The following is a 21,592-nucleotide window of genomic DNA, read 5'->3' as shown; positions in this document are numbered from 1 at the left end:
GTCATCCAGCCCTAAAATTTTTTCTAGAGGCGGGTCGGATGCTACATTAACCGCGCTCCATTTATAGGAGCGGTTATCTTTTGACCCACCCCTAAAATAATAAAATATCCCTACAAATTATTTTTTATAGTGCCATGCTCTCTTCTCCAAGCAAAGATGATGGGATCCACCCCTTAGAAATATCTATTATGCGACGCTTTTTATTAAATGTGCCAATCATGATTCGAAATGAAGAAATCTCAACCTAATATCTTATTCAACTACATGCATTTACACTACTACAGATTTAGCCATCCTTGATATCCCGCCGGTTTGAGTTACAAACCGGAGATGAAAGTTGAAACTACCATCACGCCGGTTACCAACCGCTAGTTCTTGATACGAACAAACGATGATAAGCGAACAGTAACAATCCCCAACTTCTTTATAAATTGAAAACCTAGCATCGGTACAAATTCTTTAATTTTTTCATATGAAATTGGATGAAGATAAACTTTATAATTATATCAAAGGACTGTATATCAAATGACGAAGATTTAAAATTTTATAGTTGATAATTTTTTCTTTAAAATTATTTATATACCCAGATCTTCAATATAAATATTTAAACCTATCAAACGATCGACCTTAGATGGAAAAAGATCAATATCAAAGTTGTAGTGCTTAATAAGATCTAAAATTTTATAGTTGACAACATATTCATTTGAGGTTTAGTGTGTAAAAATTTTATACAAGATTTAGAAATTTTAATATAAAAGAATAATATCCATTCACTTGTCACATGTGACTAAATAGGGTAGTGGTATGGATAGGTCGCATGATGCATGAGGTCTCGATTTTAAATCACCTTGGATGCACATTTCGCATATAACATGTGCAAAATTATAGATGTTGTGCTTGGGTATAAAAAAAACTTACGAACATTATAAATTTACGTCCCCCCCCCCCCCCCCCCCCCACCCACACCCACACCCACACACCCCAAACCGCCGGTGAAAGGGTGTTTGGTCGCAGCGGTGAAGGGAATGGCTGCAGTAGTGCTATACCATATGGTTGTTTACTTTAAAATAAGTAGCTCGTTCTTAACGTCATATATTTAAAACTAGCTTGTATGAAAAACAGAGGTAGTATAAAGTTTCGGGTCTCCATGACCTTAACCCTGTCGGTAAGCTCGTGCGTCGGCCAACAAGGTGTCAATGTAATAATGCTAATCTTCAGATGCATGCTGCCAGCCTGAAGTAGTGGACAAAATCTTCAACAAATTTCAGTCGATGGACTAGGGCACAAGGCTCATGTACGTAAACATCGTTTTCCTCTTACTTTTCATGCTCATCACAATAAATATAAGTAAACAGTTAAAACAAATTTGCAAAAGCGTTGAGGCGCAATTACTCAAATGTTTTAATCAGTCGGAGCTGCAATGGCGCCCGCAATGCATAAGCGTACGATAAATGGCAACATCAACTTCTACACACATACCTATTCCTTTTATCATAATAGGTTCTCCCAAGATGTGGTCTAGCAGTAGGGCCGGCAACCACTTCTACACACATACCTATTTTTTTTATCATAATAGGTTCTCCCAAGGTGTGGATCTAGCAGTAGGGCAGGCAGGGCTCGAGCCACCCTACTGCCTCTCGAACAATAGAGCTCCCTTAGCCCCTCTATGATTTTTGAGAAAGAAGGCAGAAAAAGAGAAGAGAAGAAAGAAGAAATTGGAAGGAGCCCCTGCTACTACTAGGCTCATGGGCGCTGCATCCGTCACTGGGTTTTACCTATGACAAATACACCCGCTGTAGATGGACGAACGATCACCAATCATGGAGGACTTTTCTTTTTGCATAGCGCACACTTTCCATAAAAATCCAATCTAAGCAGTTTCTCTGTTTCTGCTAAAAATTTGCACGCCATTTGGTCAGGAAAATGCCATGATGTGCACTAGGTGCCATGGAATGTTAAATGATCGACCAGAAGGGATACAAAAAGACTAGGACGCCTTATAAGTTCATCGATAACCACCACGCAGAATACGAGGACAGTACAGCAGTCACTCGATTCGCAAACATTTTAACACGGGAAGCTCTACAATATGCTACAAGTGTTTCACCCGATTTCCCAACATGAGGTAGCCAACCTACGCTAGTTGTATCATACAAAATGTCTGCCAACTTTCCTATGCAACAAAAGAGCTGTTCAGCCTTTGCATGTCAACTTCTCATGCATCTATGCTATCTAGTCTAACAACCAAAACAAACATCCATGTTCTATGCATTTACCTTTCTAGCAGTTTAGCTTCTCATCTTTCAGAAAGAAATACTTGAGCTTCTTAGGCGCTGCTGCCGGATAGCAACCAGTGCCTTCCATGTTCCGTTTGGCAGGGTTGCTGCTGCCACAGTTCATTCCAGAGTCCCTGGGTAGTGGAACCTTGTCATCTCCCATGTCGTAACTAACAATGTTTGTCACGATTGCATGAATAGCGGTCTCAGCTCTTGGCAAGCACTCCCTTTCGAGAATCTCTTGTTGCCCAGCGCAAGACTCATGCTCCGCAGCACATTGCAACTCCCGTATGACGAGAGTTCTATCTCTAACAAAGCTGTCTTTTTGCTTCTGCATTGATAAAATTTGTCATCAATATGTTATGCAAAACAGATCAACATAATGATAATCAAAACCTTCACAAGATAGTCATAAAGAACTAGTCCAAAATGTAAAGAAGTAGCAGGTAGCAAACTATCAAGGACAGGAGGCACAACCAAATTGCTACCTCTGTACCTGGCTACCCAACTTCATTACATGCACCACACAAGTGTTAGGTATGATAAAAATAAAGCAAGCACTACATACATGTGAGGATGCACATGTAAAATATATAAGTTAATCCATAGGTAATATATGAAACCATTGACTCTCAAATTTTGACCAACAATACTTACTCAATTAGTTAAGTAAAATAAGTACCATTAGGTCTATCATCAAATGTACTTTCGGTTTGACTTGTAGATTTATAGAAAAGAGGAAAAGTCAAACGGATGAAAAAAGTGAATGGCGTTGTACATTAAAGAATGGAGGTCAAATGAGATGTTGAGGCACACACACAAAAATGAATATCAACATTAACCACAAGCACTTGAAGTATCGAGACTTCAAGTCAATGTCAATGTCAGTAACCAGAAACATTGGGAAGAAAAACATCCAGAGATTTCAATTTAAATTCAATTTTTTTTTCAAATTTCCAATGCAACAATGCTTCCACAATTCACAAGCATTTCTACCTACAAACAAACAGTTGCCCACAACCTTAGATCATAAGGGGATAACCAGAAATATTGGGAAGAAAACCATCCAGAGATTTTCAATATAAATTCGAGTTTCAAATTTTCAATGCAACAATGCTTCCACAATTCACAAGCACTTCTATCTACAAACAAACAGTCACAACAAACCTTAGATCATAAGGGGATATACATGGCACTGAAGGCTACATAGCAATAACTGAACAGAGAGGGACTTCAGAAATTCAGGATGGTTGTAAAAAGAAAAATATGGCACCTATTGTGTAAGGCTAGTTAGTAGTTACTGGCAGCAACCCCTACCTACAGAGTGGTCATTTTTTCTCTGCCTGTGCCTCTGCAAGAGCCTTACAATTAAGGTAAATCACAATCAAGAAAAAAATACACATTATAATTACAATGTCAACTATGGCCAGTGTAAAATGGAAGAAAAGAGTGTCCAGTAGCTACTCACCTGAAAATCAACAGGCCATCCAATTGATGAGCTCAAGCAGCTGCAGCCATCACTGAAGTTCAATTTCAACAGCATGAAAAATGATCTATTCATGGATGTTTCCCTACAAAAGTAGGCAATTCGCCTCTGTGAAGCACAGCATATAAAACATACGGGAGCAATACATTGATTGGAAATCTTTCCCCTCTACTTTACCTCTGCAAAGAAAATGGTTGCTCCTTAAGCACTACAGGCTTCATGTCAGGTCTTTCTGGAAAGGAAACCTGGTGATAGATTAGAAATTTTAATCAGAAACCTGAGTATTTTTATTAAACACACATATTTGTTGGGAAATCCTATAGGGTCAAGTTTCCAGAAACTTCACAAGTATAGTTCCTTGAGCAGCAGCGGATTGCAATGGCAGTACAGTTACACTATTAGCCACTAGTGCACATGCAATTTTCTGCTTAAACCTCAATGTGACATTATATCTGCTTAATCAAGTTTATAATGACAGCAAAGTGCATAAAGAACACTGCAACATAAGATTGTTGATAAATTACAAGTGTCATGATGGCACAACCTCAATTGACTGAATAAATGGCAATGGTGCTCGGAGGCCATGAATACTGGTTACTCGGAGAGTCCATCTAACACATTTCTCTGCAAAAAAAAAAATAGAAACAATAATGCAATATAAGGGGGGAATGCAACTGGTACACGTTCACATAAGATATAAAGAAGTTAAAACCATTAATTCTTGCAGCACGGTAAATAAATGGTGTTGATACATGAACAGAAAGATCTTACTGTCAAGAAAAAATCATTTCCAAATCATGGATGAAAAAAATCATACAAGTTACCACCACTTCTAGTGCTTTTACAATGCACTGAGACCACAACATTTGCAAAAGAAAATATCAAAATCTTCTCTTGCTGAAAACCATGTGAATAGGTCACTTTGGCTACACTAGCCCATATTCACCAGAAAGCCAGGCCCATCAGGCCAAGGAATGGAATTACGGGATGTGGGTCTACTTGAAAACCATACTAGGGTATAATGAGGGCACACCTCCTAAGGACAATTCGTTTGCGATGTGGTAAGGGACGCTAAGGATTCCAAGTCAGTGAGCCAGCATAGTGACATAGTGACAGAGCGGGATTCATTCACATATTCATGTCATCGGATCAACAAGTCATCCAGCCCTACTCCAGTCAAAACCGATCGTTTTCCAAAAATGGAGCCAGCAGCTATCATTCTCTCCTTGGTCCTTTTCCTTCCACAACACAGCGCCGCCTCCCGTCACAACGAAACCACCACCCTCCAATTCATTCCTTCCCTGCAGCAGCCAACTTCCGTCACTTCCATATCTGCTGCCACAGGTTCCCATTCGACATTGTTTGCAACATCCCATCCCACTTCCTCTTCTCCTCCCTTCGCTGGAGAATGGTCGAGCCTTAGCCGGAGTTCATGGCTTCTCGTCAAAAACTCTCTCAATCTGCGTAAACTTCTTCACCTTGTTTGTAAGAACTAAGAAGGGGATTTTTGTACTGCTCTTCGTGTTCTGTCTCACAAGTCACAATCCTGTGGCATGGTGCAGCATACCTGCGTGAAATGGACCCTCGTTGACCACACCCACAAATCAGGATGAAGTTCCAGGTTGTAGAACGCAACCTCGATCCCATTTACTGTGACTATGCGCTAATCATTCCATGTTGTTCACTAAATTGATTTATTTTACACAATTGTAAGCATTTTTAGAAGCTAGATAAGAACAATGTTTCGAGAAACAGTAAGATGAGCTCACTTTTTAGTGAATGACGGAGAGTTAGCTGAACAAGGTCAGTTCGTATATATGGAGGAATTCGCAGATTCAACTTGCTCATGACTCCAGCTATTACCTGTTTTCAACACAGTTAAATTATTGTTAGGAGATAAGCTGCCGGATATCAGTGTGATTAGAATAAGAGTCTGGGATGTTTATTTAGGATAAGTAGTAAGAAATAATATTTGGTCCAGAGATACTTTTGTGGGCATCTAAGACCCTTGAGGAGTTGTAGACTATCGCTAAGTAAAGCAAGGATCAGTATATTCTCAATGCAAAGGTTATCATCTATGGCCTCATTCGCCTCTTAATGTGCCTCCCTTACAGTCGTCACATTCCAGCTCCTTTGCGTTGTGTTTACACCTTGGATAAGTGGCAAGGTAACAGCTACCTTATCTACAAGTCCATGAATGACAAGGCTTGCTTTTTTATCCTTTGGAGTTGCCTGAAAGTGAAGGGGAAATAACATTTTAAACCATTGAACATGCATTTGTCAGCAATAATCATATAGCAGTATCATATTTTCAGTTTCGAGCTTGGAATACATAGGAAACCCAACCTAAATTGCATGTCACCTAATTTTAATTTCCCAGAATCAGAATGAAAATATTTGTTTTTGTGTTCAAGACTAGATTTTAAGCGATTATATTGGATCAACAACCAGAACTCTCAAATGAATCACATATATTCTATTGATTCAAATTTAATCAATGGAAAATAATGGCACTTACGACTTCAAGTGTAGTCTATATAGTGATACAGAGAAAAATTCTAACTTTATGAAAGGCAAGTTTAAAATGTATACTGAGTTAGGCATGTAATTTAGTGCTTATTTTCTGTATATTGAAGATAATCAAGAATAAATTAATAGCATGCACCTGAAGATTTACAATAGCCACCCTCCCACCGTTCTTGATTGACATCAGAGGCATATTACATGCAGGAGTAATTTGCAAGCTGCATAGTATTGGATATGGGGAATGAAAACAAGATGGAAAGGCATATTGGCATAAAGTCATTCAACAAGCAAAGGCAATTGGATATTTCCTAACCTATAACTGAACCAAAGTAGCATAATGAATTGATGTGAAGCAAAATCAATAAAATTGGTCCAAGAGTGATCAGTCATGATTCCATCAATTGGATTAGTGTAAAACATATGCATGCTCATGGTAGCAAGTCTTGTTGTGGCCTCAGTACCATTCCTACAGCATGCATTTTATCCTTGGCAAAACAAGTGATTTTTACTGCACCCCGTCAGTGCAAGCAGACATATAAAATCTAAGTGTTGATCTTTTGATGCATCAAAATAGATGGTGTCAAATACCACTCAGTGGGTACCAGGAATGCTGTACCCACCTGGCTGCTGGTGGAAAAAATATGTTCCAGGAATGTAGCTCCCGGCTAGAGCTTGTCACGTTGAGCTGTTTTTGGCATTAAGTTGTTCACAGTTGAATTTTTTAAGAATGCAAAGAAAAAAAAGAGAAACATCACATGCGACAGCTGGACTCTGGCTCCTACCTAAGGCCCAGAAATCTTTTAGAAAAAAAAATCTGAAACCTTCAGCAGTAGAGCTAGGATGCAGAAATTGGTATTAGCAAGCCAGGCTGGTCTAACAGCTTTGGGTCATTGTCATTTTAATCTTACCTAAGAAAAGACTAGGATGGCTTCAACTGCTTGCAATTGCCCTAAAAGACATTAAAATAGCACTTTATTGCAATCCTATTGGCAAGCACTTACAAACTCTCATTTAACCAGCTACAAGCATGGACACTGAGTGGGCATTCTCCTCTTAACTTGTCAAAATGCCATTTGTATTATAGAAGTGACACCACAACATTCCAGACTGTTAGACATATTTGTGCCTTGTGTGTGTGGGTCCGAGCCTAGGCCTTGTTATGGCCAGTGGCTCCCCTCTCCTGATTCAGTTTGGTTAGAGATAACGGGGAGATCTTGTTCAGTTCTGTTTCCATAAGCCTCAAGATCTCCCCTCACCCCTATATATGTAACCATTGTCTTCTAATCAATCCAATCTATTATTCACCGCAATATACCTTGCCTATACAGACAAAATGTAATGTCACCAGGTCTAACAATTAGCTGAATGACCAGGAAAATGGTGCATCATGGTCTAGTGGTGTAGGTGATTTTAAAACCATTATTTTGTATATTTCTCTTGAAGAAAATAAACACTGAACATGTGGCATGTTTACAGAACTTTCTTAATTAACTACATTAACTAGGGACTGACAAACATGCATGCATTATTGCCCCTCCGATCTAACACCAACTTGTGTAGTTTTAAATCTTGCATGTAAAGTATTTTACTTGACCCTTGTACTCTAGGAATTTCTATTATCTATTGTCCACTTGTCACATTCCTGGCAATCAAATTAAAAATCAGGAAAGAATACACATCACTACAGCTTTGTCCACATCAACCTTTGCCTCGACAATGGAAATTACAACTCCGGATCTCTCACTGTCCACAAGTTTGTTCGATAGCTCCAGCAATATCATCAATTGACAGCATAGCATTACTTAAGACACCCCTTCTCACTGACAGCTCATATCAAACTTCTCCAACCATGCTCACTACCCGTGCCGCCATCTGAAATATTCATTATACTTTCTTGCCTAGGGTTAGCAAGCCAGTGACAAAGATATCAAGGCAGTAGCAGAAGTACATGAATGAGTTGCAGGAAGTGCTAGCTTGACAATGGAAACATAATCCACCATTATGCAGCCAAATCACCAGGAGACGTGAAATTGCAAAAGAAGACACCAGCTCAAATCATGCAAAAAAGCACTAATGCTGGAAGGGTAGGAGCCTAGGCAGAGAAGGGAACATATGGTTCATTCAAGAAGGAAGAGACCACCTGATCTAATGGGTGAGGCAAAGAATATTGCAACGTTATGGGGTTCCGCCAGGCAGTGATCCATATGCCATCAGATAGGATTGCAAAAGTTTCACTTCTAGCCACACAGTCCCAGGAATGTAGCAACAGGCCATTGAGCACACTACAGTGTTTCACAATGATAGCTATGGGTCCAAGGTTTGAGCGTTAGGTTTGCAAATGGTTCAATGGAGTTGTATATGAACAACTGCCCCTTGACAAAAGCAATTGGAGAGCCATAGCAACCACCACTCCCTTGCTTACTTCTTGTTTAGACAAATATGAGAAGACAACACTACAAGATGTATCAATTATCACCAAAGTATCGACATTAATTGCCAGGTCAAAAAGTTTGTAGCGGTACTAATTTCAGCGAAAGAACCTGCAAAAACAATTCCAACAATAACATGATAGTACATAATGGTCAGTACCTAGTTCCTAGACAAAGGACAAGATCAGCTGATCGACAATGCTCCTTGGCAGAGTTCATCTCCTCAGGGGGTAAAGCATCCTGCAAAATTGTGTTTACGATCCTATATATTAGATGAAACTAGCACAACTTCAAAGAATATACAAGATGGCATTCAGCAAACCATGACTAAACTGATAAAAGCCCATCTAGTACTGGATTGAACATACAAGTTCTTACAAAATTGACACTTCTCTAATAAATATAATGCTACGCATGCCACTATTGTAGAATCCTGATCCTTACGGAGCATAGAAAGTTCCATTGTAATTACAAGAATGCATGATTGTTTGTCACAGGAAAACACACGAGTTCTGCTGCTATGAATACCTGAAGACCGAAACCACAATCCCTAAAGCAATATTTAGAGTATTGGCACAGTGGCTTTTGCAACTTAAGTCATTGATTCGCTTTTCACCTTTTTAGAGACACGAAACTATTGAAGTACCACTCAAAATGCTTCTCTTGCAACACAAATGGTTTTCATTTATAACACATGAGAACACAACGTGAATAACAATTATTTCAAGAACTCAAGTGACCTCATTAAATATTGTGTTGGCTGAGGAAGAGTATCTGCATTCCCAAAAACCCTAAACAGGGTATAGAGGATGAATATACATGGGCCCCTATGGGCCACAATGCCCCATGGGCTCAATACACTCCAACATCGGCTATGGGTTGTGAAGCAACTTTGAGGTACTAATGGCTTCAGGGATGACTAGGGTTCTAAACGGGCATTAATCAAAAGATAACCATAAGGTCCATAACTAAAGAGAAATATGCAATTTCTATAGCAGGGACTAAGTGAACACTATGGTCAATGGAATAGAATCTATATTGTTTCAAAGAACCTCCAGTTGACGAAGGTTACTTCTAACTGACAAATGAAATAATTTTGTTAGACAGAAATTTTGTAGCTTACTTAACAGGTCGAAGATGTAGTACTTACTTCCCAGTCAAGAACTGTATCTTTCAATCTAGCTCCACAATTCTTGTCAGAACAACGCCTCGGAGTATCCTTCAGTCCTATTGTCTCAATCTCAAAATCACGAAGGTACCTTCAAAAAAGAGAAGGGTCTCCTGAATAAATCAAGAAAAGAAAAGGCAACTATTTGGGCAACAGATACATACTCCGCAATAATGTGTAGTATAAATAAGTAAAACTAAACATACTCAGTTTTACAGCATGGGCAGATCTCCTTGAAAGAATTTCCATGTAATTCAGACAGCTTCTCCCTTGGGAAACCAGAACGGAGATGTAGACTGTCAACGTTCTGGAAAATACAGAATTACAGACTCCTCAGATTACACATAGAAGAATACTGCAACAACAAAAAAAAAAATAAGAGTGCATTGGTATATTGTATATGTTTAAGATTTTGGTATCTTAAACTCCTTGGCAGCAAGATGAAAGAATGAAGAATATCTCCAGCTCATATTGATCTTTCAACAGAGCACAAGTTCTTCTCGTCATGGTATTGGAAATACAATCAATGAAGCACTACACCTAGTGCACACCTGGCTTATGATGAACTTCAGAAGTCCTGCTCTTTCCAATTCAACTAGTGCCATATGGGTCAAGCTTGGAACAGCTCGATGGAAAGGGAGCGATGCATTAGGAACACCTTTGCCTGCACGCTATCACATATACAGCATTGAAATTGTTTATTCAAATAATGGTTCGTCATGAAACGTAGTATATTATGTGGGGAAGGTATGCAAATTTGTAAGTGTGGTTTGTTAACATCATCAGACAGCAAGCATTTCATAATGCGCTCCATCCGGTAAAAAAAGAACAAAAAACTTGATGTTCTGCACATGAGATGGTTTCCAATGTGTGCTTATGATCACTACTTTCTGTTAGAATATACGAGTATTTATATAATCCAACAAACACATAGGATTCAATTCTCAAGACAAAAATGCAAATGTGACTTTCGAGTTTCCAAACTAAATATTAAAAAGTTATTAATTGTAAAATTTTCAGAAGTTTGACTGGATGTTAGTATTTGTAACCAGAAGAGTATAACTTTTAGGATGCGAACAAGTCAGATATAATAACCATATGGGAACACATTTCCATATCATAACCATATGGAAACACATTTCATCATAACCATATGGGAACACATTTCCGTACATTATTGACATGCACAAAAAATATGGATTGCATGGCATGCAACTAATGCAGGGAAGTCTAGCTAGCAACTAAGCATCACAAAATCCCGTGAAATAAATAGCTTCACACGCTAAGAGGTCCATATTCAGAGGAAGCAACATAGACACCAGCACTACCTGTAAGGTCCAGACACCCTTGGGCCCTCGAAAATCAGGTATCCCTGATGAAGTTGATATCCCTGCTCCGGTAAACACCACTAAATGCTTACTCTGCATTGAGAAAGGAAATTAATGCAATTGAGATAGAGAAATCATGACTAAGAGTTTAAGTGAGTACAAAAAAGGTAGCACTACCTTTTGCACCATGACTGCAAGCTCTTCTATCTGCATCAACAATCCAGGGAAAAAGAAAAATATCAAACAACACAAAATATTTGATGTAACACTATCCTTATACAAAAAATATTAAAACAACATGGAGTTGTGCCATTACAAGTTCATTTTACTACATTTTTTCAAAAGGGTGTCATAGACTCATAGTATGGCATTGTCAGAACTGATGACAATAGAGATTCCCTCAGTGCCCTAGTCCATGGGCAACAACCTTACAGAAAATTCCCACATAAGAGAATACAAATCCCATAGTATTGTTTCCAAAAAAATCTATTCCCTTTAATAACAAGAACCAGGTTTCTTGTTATAAGGAATTAATTGGAAAGAAGGACATAATTCATGCCATCACATACCATACCCTGAGGAATGTTCTCAGTCATCTAACAAGATCAGGCTGGAAGTCAGACACACCAAAAAAAAATGTGGGAAAAGCAATTCTCGTGAAAGCGCGAACCAAAACATCACCTAATCTCATATAATTTAGAAAACAAGCACTCATTAAAATGATTACACCATACTTATCGCCAACAAAGCATTTTCAGTAGCTCAATTATAGCCTAAGATAACGAATGTCTAGAAGTCACTATCATAAACTAAAGTGCACTAACAGTACGACTCGCAAAGGGCACAATGTACTCGTATTTTGCTTGCAGCATGGCATATTAAAGCATTTACATCCATAAATCTAAGTAAGTAGGACAAAAATAGTCCATAGAAATTGACCTTATTCTGGACTAGTTCAGGTGGGTCGAAGATCTCGGGCATTCCCACAGTACCCACATCCTCCCGGAAGGACAGCTTCTCCGCGTAACCCAATGACATCTCTTTTCAAGCTTCCTTCGCTGCCTCCTTGTTCAGTCTAAGACCACATAATTTGGTTCCATTAGTGAAGATCTAAATAAATTTGCAATAGGGTATATGCTTGGCAGGACCCACAAGTCCAATGCCTTACACAGTAGACTCATAGTGTCACAATTCCAATATAAATAAATTATTTAAAAAATAGGCATAAGGTCGATTGAGGGCCAGTTTGGCACGGCTCCCCGCTCCCGATTCTCGCTGAGAATCCAAGGATCCGTGCCAAACAACGTTTCTTGAGGAGCGATTCTTCGTGGGAGCAAGGGAATCGATCCCTGTTTTTACGTTGAACGCAAGGATCGGATAGAACCCGCTCCCCCGCGCTCTGGAACCGCTTCTCAACCAACGACGATACAGACCTCGCCACCAACTTGCAGATTATTTACCCGCAATTGCCACTGAACAAAACCAGGCGCCCTTCTCCCCTGCCCGATCCCCCTTCGCTCCCCGTGAGTCGCCCGCACACGCTCAGCAGCTGTCCGCCGCCCCCCTACTCCGTCCGCCCCCTCCTCTCCCTGAACTCCGGCCGCCGCCCCAGATCCAGCCGCCGGCGGGCACCTCCACTCCGGCCCCCTTCTGCTCCGCACAGAAACGCCCGAAGCAGTGGTGGCTCGCTAGGTGATGTGGCCGCCGTCCTGTAGACCGGCCGCCGCCCCAGATCCGGCCCGCGCGTGCGGGGGGGGGGGGGGGGAAGCAGGGGGGGAGAGGGGGGCCAGCGCCGGCGCGGGGGGGGGGGAGCAGTCCAGCACCGGCTGCGCGCGGGGGGGGGGGAGAGGGAGCAGGCCCGCGGCGGCGCGCGTCCGGCCCGCGCGCGGGGGGGGAGCAGGGGGGGGGAGAGGGAGCAGGCCTGCGGCGGCGCAGATCCGGCCCGCGGCGGCGCGCGTCCGGCCCGCGCGCGGGGGGGGAGGGAGCAGGGGGGAGAGGGAGCAGGCGCGCGGGGGGGGAGCAGGGGGGGAGAGGGAGCAGGGGGGAGAGGGAGGCGGCGCGCGTGGGGGGGGGAGCACTCCAGCGCCGGCTGCGCGCGGGGGGGGGAGCCGGGGGGGCGAAGGAGCAGGGGGGGGGGGAGGGAGCAGGCCTGCGCGTGGGGGGAGAAGGAGCCGGGGGGGAGAAGGAGCAGGGGGGGGGAGGGAGCAGGCCTGCGCGTGGGGGGAGAAGGAGCCGGGGGGGAGAAGGAGCAGGGGGGGGAGGGAGCAGGCCTGCGCGTGGGGGGAGAAGGAGCCGGGGGGGAGAAGGAGCAGGGCAGGCCTACGAACAGCCGGCTGCGCAAGGGGAGGGAGAGCAGGGGGGAGAGGGAGCAGGCCAGCGGCGGCGCGCGGGGGGGGGGGGGGAGCAGTCCAGCGCCGGCGCGCGTGGGGGGGGTGGTGGGGAGAGCGGGGGGGTAGCAGGGCAGGCCAACGCCGGCGCGCGTGGGGGGGGGGGGGAAGTAGGGCAGGCCAGCGCCGGCGCCAGCGTAGGAAAATATTATGTTGTTGATGCTGGTTACCCAAACAGAGATGGCTATTTGGCTCCTTACAAAGGTCAGAGATACCATGTTACAGAATGGAGGAATAGCGCAGTACCTAATGGTGAGCAAGAGAGGTTTAATTACTTGCACTCAAGTCTTCGCAATGTAGTAGAGCGCACATTTGGTGTATGGAAGATGAAATGGAGGATTCTTCTTAAGATGCCGACATATCCATTGGATAAGCAAATGATGATTGCTGCTGCCACAATATGCCTTCATAACTACATCCGCGAGAATTATGCTCTTGATGAGGATTTTCAAAAATGTGATCGAGACCCTGACTATGTTCCTACAATTCCAAACCGATACAGAAGACATGTTCCTCAGAATGCGTCCGACACATCCACCACAGCTTCTAGCAGTAGGAACATGAATAGGTTTCGTGATGACCTAGCTACAGCAATTTGGGAGGCAAGGTGATTGCTTTACAAGTATGATGTATTTTGGTTGACTCTAGGTCTTTGTTCCGGTTCACTCTAGGCCCTTAATTGTATTTTGTTGGATGAAGGGCTTTAATTGTATTTGGGTTGACTCTAGACCCTTAATTGTATTTTGTTTGACTCTAGACCTTTATATTGTGTTCGGGTTGACTCTACGCTCTTAATTGAATTTTAGATGCCTTTTAAATACTCATGTAATATTTATATATATTATTCCAGATTTTATACAACCACAATTCATAAAAGAATAGGTAGCGGAGGGTATTATAGGTAATCAGCGCATAAGAATCAGTTTTGCAGCCAAACGATTTTACAAACTGATTCTGATTCTCGAGCAGGATCAGGAGAATCAGCTCCTCAGGAGAATCAGGGAGCGGATCAGGAGAATCAGGGAGCGGAGCTCTACCAAACTCCCCCTGAAACAGTTAAGAGCGCATTACATTTGATGCAGCACACTAAATTGGAGGAACGCTCCAAGGTGCTGATAGGTAGAAACAACACAAAAGTGTTAAGGAACCGCTTCAACGTGCTGAGCTAGATATCACTCTAGAGACGATATAGACCAAAAGGTTAAATCCAGATCCACAGATAGCAAGAGCTTAATCCAAAGCTCAAAGAAGAGATGTAATCCAAGATCTATAATAGGAACATCAAGTTCTATTTATAAGGAAAAGAGTACATGTATGAGTTACAAAACTTGAGGGCATTGCCTCTATTTATAGGCTCTAAGGCCTTGCACAACTTGTACACCTCTAATATGACAACTAATAGCCAACTAGATGACAACCTATATGACAACTAAGATACAACTCATTCTTAATTCAATAACACCTAGGATACAACCTCTAGAACAACCAAGTAACTTCTATAACATATATGGTGACATCACTTCCTTCTTAGCTAAGTAACCCTCTATGAAGGGTAGAGGTAAAACTCAATTTGAATTCTTGATCTTAGTAGTAAAATCAGATTTCTCTTCTAACTCATAGTATCAAAATCTGGTTTGAGTTCATATTCTTTAGGACACTTGAATGTTCATGATCCATCTATATGATATCCCTCATCATTCTCCCCTACTTGATTGAAACTCGGCCTCGAGTTATCTTCATAAAGTGCTTTTTCTTGATGATAGGGTGTTAGATCAGCCACATTGAAAGTGTTGGAGATATTCATTTCTCTTGGTAGATCAACTACGTAAGCATTATCATTTATCTTCTTCAAAATAGAAAATCGACCGCATCTCCTTTGCCGTAATTTTCCATGTACTCCTATTGGCAATCTCTCTTTTCTAAGATATACCATCACTTGATCACCCACTTCAAATGACATTGGCCTTCTCTTCTTGTCTGCCTGTTGTTTGTACTTCTAGTTTGATGCTTCCAGGACATCATGAACTTCCTTAAACAGCTCAGAATAATTGTCAGCAAAGGTTATTGCTGATCTTGAACTCTCCCTTGATGGTAGTTTCAGTAAATCAACCACATGCCTTGGAACTTTTGTATAAACAATGGAGAATGGACTCTTGCCTGTAGATCTGTGCTGGGAATTATTATAAGCAAATTCAGCAAGAGATAAGGATAATCCCATTTATACCTCTTATTTTGACATATGCAGCGAATTAAGTTACCCAAAAACTTATTCACTACTTCAGTTTGGCCATCTGTTTGTGGATGAGCTGTGCTTGAAAATTTCAGTTCAGTGTTGAATTGCTCCCACAATGTAAGCCAAAATGCAGCTAGAAATTTGCTGTCTCGGTCTGAAACAATAGACCTTGGAACACCATGTAGTCTAACTACTTCTCGAAAGAAAAGATTAGCCACATGATGAGCATCTGTTGTCTTCCAGCAGGGAATAAAATGAGCCATCTTAGAGAATCAATCTACCACAACATAAACTACATCATGCCCATGCCTTGTTCTTGGTAAGCCAAGTATAAAGTCCATTGATAAATCATCCCATGGTGCACTTGGTATTGCTAATGGCATATATAAACTAGTGTTTTGAACTTGGCCTTTGTAGGTTTGACACACAGGACACCTCTGAACAAACTTTCCAGCATCCCTTTTGAGTTGTGGCCAGTAATAGCGTTCCTGCAGATTGGCTATGGTCTTGTCACACCCAACATGACCGCTAAGATCACTTGAATGTAGTTCTATAATTAGCTTGTCACATAGAGAGCTTCTTGGCAACCTATCATTCTTAAAAAGATAGCCATCTTGCACCCCATATTCTTCACCTAGTGGTTGTCCTTGTAGATGTTTTAGCCATATTTGACCAAAATCATCATCATTCTCATATAATTCCTTAATCTGATCCATACCCGGAAGTTCAGCTTCAAAAGAAGTTAGGAGGCAAGCATGCCGACTCAATGCATCAGCCATGCGGTTGGTTGCTCCAGATTTATGCATAATGAGATAATTAAATCTTTCCAAGTATGCTGCCCATCTTGCTAGCATGCAGTCTACATGCTTTTGGTTTCTAAAATGCTCCAAGGATTGATGGTCAGTATAGACAATTAACGCTTTAGGTAATAAATAAACTTCCCATGTTTTTAAAGCTCTAAAAACTGCATAGAGTTCTTGCTGATATGTACTCCATTTCTACCTTGCTTCACTTAGCTTCTCACTAAAGAAAGCAATGGGTTTTCTCTCTTGGGATAGAACAGCCCCAATGCCTACTCCACTTGCATCACATTCTAGCTCAAAAGTTTTGCTAAAATCAGGTAGAACCAAAACTGGAGCTTGTAGAGCTTCTCTTTAATCTCTTTAAAACTTGTTTCAGCAGCTTCATTCCATTGGAATTTTCCTTTCTTTAAACATTCAATAATTGGTGCCATAATAGTGTTGAAGTTCTTCACAAATCTTCTATAAAATTGCAAGACCATGGAAGCTTCTAACTTCTGTAATAGTTTTTGGAGTTGACCACTCTTTTATTGTAGCAACTTTACAATCATCAACATGAATACCCTCACTTGTTATGATGAAACCCAAGAAAAGAAGTTTCTTTTGTAAGAAGACACACTTCTTCAAATTAACATAGAGCTCATTTTCCTTCAGAACTTCTACTACCTTTCGAACATGCTCAAAATGTTCATCTTCATCTTTGCTATAGATCAAGATGTCATCAAAATAAACCACCACAAATTGGGATAAGGGTCGAAGGACTTGATTCATCAAATGCATAAAAGTGCTTGGTGCATTTGAAAGTCCAAATGGCATAACAAGCCACTCGTACAGCCCCTCCTTGGTCTTGAAGGCTGTTTTCCATTCATCACCAGGTCTGATACGGATTTGGTGATAGCCACTTCTCAAATCAAGTTTAGTGAATACCTTTGCCCCACTCAATTGATCTAACATATCATCCAAACGAGGTATAGGAAATCTGTACCTTATGTAATCTTGTTAATTGCTCTACTATCTACACACATACGCCAAGAACCATCCTTCTTTGGTGTGAGCAAAGCTGGTACAGCACATGGACTAATGCTTTCACGAAGATGTCCTTTATGCAGCAATTCTTCTACTTTTTCCTTCAATATAGCATGCTCTTTTGGACTCATTCGGTAGTGTGGCAGATTAGGAAGACTAGCACCAGGAATTAAGTCAATTCGATGCTAAATTCCTCTCATCTGTTGTAAGTGATGAGGCTCCCCCAGTATACTCTGAAATTCAGATAGGAGACCCTGAACCTCTGCTGGAATTTCAGCAGTAGGTTGCTCTTCTCCCTTAAAAATAAGTGCAGTGCATAAATCCGCCTTCTTTTAAGTCTTCTAAAAAATCCAAGTATGAGAAATGGTCAACATATTCTTTTCCTCCACCTTAGAAGTAGAACCATCCAGCTTGTTAGGTAGAATGACGATTTTGCACTTATTCCAAATGAAAGAACAAATGTTCTCCCTTCCTTTATGTGTAGCATCCACATCAAATTGCCAAGGTCTTCCAAGAAGAACATGGTTGGCGTCCATATCAACTACATCACATAGCACATTTGAGCGATAATATTTGCCTAAAGAAAGTGGCAAATTGCATTGCTTTGTGATCCTCATATTCACTCCCTTCTTGATCCAACCAATGGTATATGGATTTGGATGATCATGAGTGTCAAGCTTCAAGTGTTTAACTAGATTTTGAGAAATTAGATTCTCACAACTGCAACTATAAATCACCAATTTGCACACCTTGCCATTCACAGTTGCTCTCAAATATCTTCTTCCTTTGTGTGTTGTCAGCTTGTGGTGTGGAGCACAAGAGACGTTGGATTACACATACTACTTCGTCACCTTCCTCCTCACAAAGGTCTTGTTCTTCCTCAACTTCAACCTCATATTCACAATCACCATTGTCGCTGTCATCATCGCTTTCATGGCGTGTAGTGTTGACAACTTTCCTCCTAGGACAGTTGCTGGATACATGTCCTTCACCACACTTATAGAATTTGGTGACATTTGGGTTTCTCCTTGCTCTATTCTTCTTGGGAGCTTGTTTAGGTTCAGATTGCTTTGCTTTTGATTGAGTAGTTTTACTATCCGTCTTGCTAGGACAGCCTTTCGATGAGCCCTCCATGTGAGAATGTGATTGGGACTTGGTTATCTTCTTTGTCTTCACATGTCTCTCAGCTTTCAATGCTAGAGCTTGAGCTTGATCTATTGACCAAATTTGTTGCATGACCAACTGATCTCTTATGACATCATTGAGACCATAGATGTACCTTGCAACTTGATGATCTTCAGTTTCAGCAAGGTTGCACCTTACTTGCAGCCTCAAAAATTCCTCTGTGTAGTCCGAAACAGACCTAATGCCTTGAGCACAGTTCTGGAATTCAGTGAAAAGGATCTGCTCATAATCAGCGGGTAAGAATCTAACCTTCAAAAGTGCCTTCATTTGATGCCAATATCTTATACGAGGTTCCTCTCTCAGCCTGCGCTCTTCTTGATGACGGTGCCACCATGCACCAGCACCTCCCTTCAGCTTGTATGCAACTAATGGAACTTTGCGATCTTGGCTGATGTTCATGACCTCAAAGAAAGTTTCAACTTCATATAACCAATCAAGAAACTCTTCTATATCAACACTTCCATTAAAAGTACGGATTTCAGCTTTCACTTTATATGTATCACTGCCATACCTGAAATTCCTTCTTGACTGTTCATAAAGATCATCCTCTTCATGTAGGTCCTCCACTTCATTTTCTGAACCATCACCAAGAGGCTTAGAATGTCCAGCAGCACGTTGTTGTTTCAGCTTAGCTTCAATACTAGCTTTCTTGCGTTGCTGTCTTTCTTCCTCCTATTTTGATGAATTTCCTTGAGTGGCAACAGCAGGGATATGTTTTGTAATCATTACTGCTAGCTGATCAAACCTCCTATTAAGTTCTTCACGTAAGGTGCTAATAGGTAGAAACAACACAAAAGTGTTGAAGGAACAGCTTTAACGTGTTGTGCTAGATATCACTCTAGAGACAATATAGACCAAAACGTCAAATCCGAATCCACGGATAGCAAGAGCTTAATTCAAAGCTCAAAGAAGAGATCTAATCCAAGATCTTTAATACGAACATCAAGTTCCATTCATAAGGAAAAAAGTACATGTATGAGTTACAAAACTTGAGGGCACTGCCTCTATTTATAGGCTCTAAGGCCTTGCACAATTTGTATACCTCTAATATGACAACTAATAGCCAACTAGATGACAAACTATATGACAACTAAGAGGCAACTCATAACAACTCATTCTTAATTCAATAACACCTAAGATACAACCTCTAGAATAACCAAATAACTTCTATGACATATATGGTGACATCACTTCCTTCTTAGCTAAGTAACCCTCTATGAAGCATAGAGGTAAAACTCAATTTGAATTCTTGATCTTAGTAGTAAAATCAGTAGTATCAAAATCTGGTTTGAGTTCATATTCTTGAGGACACTTGAATGTTTATGATCCATCTATATGATGTCCCTCATAACATTCCATAAACAAAAGATGACTCATAAATATCACGCTTATATTGACAGGCATACTGCTATCACTATTCAGAAAAAATGTGTCACTCAGTAAATAGGCCTAACAGTAACTCATGAATCAATTGCTTACAGCTTGTACTTCAAAATAATCAAGGAATAAAAGAAATAAATTCTATTTCAGCGCTCAATCGCAGATGCAAGACGACCATTTAGAAAACCCCATTCCTCATTCGGTTACTTTTCACTGATCCAAATCCCCAAACCGCCAATTCCCAGACCAAGCAACTATTAGCGGGGAGATGGATAGAGAACTACCTGCCGCCGACCACCGTACTGGCCAGCCTGCTCCGCTTGCCGCAGGTACGGTTGCCCTGCCGCCTGCCGCCCCGCCACCACACTGAGACGCACCGCTGGGTACTGCCTCTGGGGACTGGGCTTGACCCCCGAACTCTCCTCTGTAGTGCGAGTTAGGGTTGCGCGGGGATGGTCGGTGAAGGCTCTGCGCCTCCCTCAGCTCCAGCAAGGCGACGGGGGAGGAAACGGGGAGGGAGGAACATGGCCTGGTGCGTGTCTTGTTGGTCGGGGTGCGCCGGCTGTGTGTGTGAACGGTGAACCGTCGTCATGTGCACTCGTTTAGGCCCAGAGTACACGGCCTACTAGGCCCAATAGGCATTCCTTTCCGGCTTTTCACATTCTCGTTATTTAATCTCATTTATTTCCGACAGCTTTGCGCATGACTAATCTTAGCCACCGCTGCCTCTGTTTTTATTTACATTACTGGATTTATCCTAAATTAAATTTAGACAACTTTGACCAATTTTATAACTAATTTTATAGAAAAAATAATAACATTACAATATCAAATTTATTTCATTGAATCCATCATAAAATATATGCTGACAGTGCCTACGTTAGATAGTATAGTCGTTGTTATATTTCTCTGGAGATTTAACATAAATCTGATTTAGGACAAACTTAATGTAAATAAAAATAGAGGAAATATTATGTAAATCTCTTTCCCTAGAAAAACTACTGTAAGAATTTCGTATCACATATAATTAGCATCTTGTGCCTACACGTCTACACAAACCATACTAGGCCCAAAATTGGTTTGTTTGGATATCAGTTTTCATTTACTTCAAAGTTAACCTCAGGGTAACTAGGTTCGTGCCCGTTCGTACGTAAGCTTTAACGTAGTAAGAAAAATTAAAAGATCATGTTCGTTGAAAGTCAAAGAGGTCTATTAACTTTACCAAAAATTGAATTAGGTGGACAACAAATAAATCACAAACAATCCATATTCTGCAAAGAATCACTTTCCAACCACCAAAAATCTAAAAGAGATAATCCAATCAAGCAATATTATCAAGAGCCACCCATTTCACATCGACGATGAATA

General features: G+C 41.1%; 1 protein-coding gene across 7 annotated transcripts; it reads right to left on the bottom strand.

Moving 5' to 3' along the window:
* Positions 1 to 1,929: 1,929 nt before the first annotated feature.
* LOC112900427 (NAD-dependent protein deacetylase SRT1) lies at positions 1,930 to 20,756 on the bottom strand. 7 transcript variants are annotated; one of them, XM_025969283.1, is made up of 15 exons: positions 20,509 to 20,756; positions 12,153 to 12,288; positions 11,391 to 11,420; positions 11,214 to 11,306; positions 10,437 to 10,556; positions 10,092 to 10,192; positions 9,868 to 9,976; positions 8,878 to 8,957; positions 6,428 to 6,506; positions 5,875 to 5,994; positions 5,532 to 5,625; positions 4,307 to 4,386; positions 3,940 to 4,007; positions 3,745 to 3,847; positions 1,930 to 2,607 (listed from the first exon to the last, which is right to left on the bottom strand). In XM_025969283.1, exons 2-15 carry the CDS (start codon positions 12,249 to 12,251, stop codon positions 2,281 to 2,283), a joined length of 1,503 nt encoding a protein of 500 aa, XP_025825068.1. In that variant the 5' UTR covers positions 12,252 to 12,288; positions 20,509 to 20,756; the 3' UTR covers positions 1,930 to 2,280. The 7 variants fall into 7 exon arrangements, 6 of the variants coding, with proteins under 6 accessions (XP_025825068.1, XP_025825067.1, XP_025825066.1 ...); XM_025969282.1 differs by lacking the exon at positions 20,509 to 20,756 and adding an exon at positions 12,674 to 12,974; XR_003230197.1 differs by lacking the exon at positions 20,509 to 20,756 and adding an exon at positions 3,550 to 3,637 and having other exon boundaries at positions 2,475 to 2,607; positions 12,153 to 12,976.
* Between the last annotated feature and the right edge of the window lie 836 nt (positions 20,757 to 21,592).

This window comes from Panicum hallii, chromosome 7, assembly GCF_002211085.1.
Source record: "Panicum hallii strain FIL2 chromosome 7, PHallii_v3.1, whole genome shotgun sequence".
NCBI classification, from domain to species: Eukaryota; Viridiplantae; Streptophyta; class Magnoliopsida; order Poales; family Poaceae; genus Panicum; species Panicum hallii.
The sequence above is the reverse complement of the archived record's forward strand: the minus strand, read 5'-3'. Positions and strand labels throughout refer to the sequence as shown.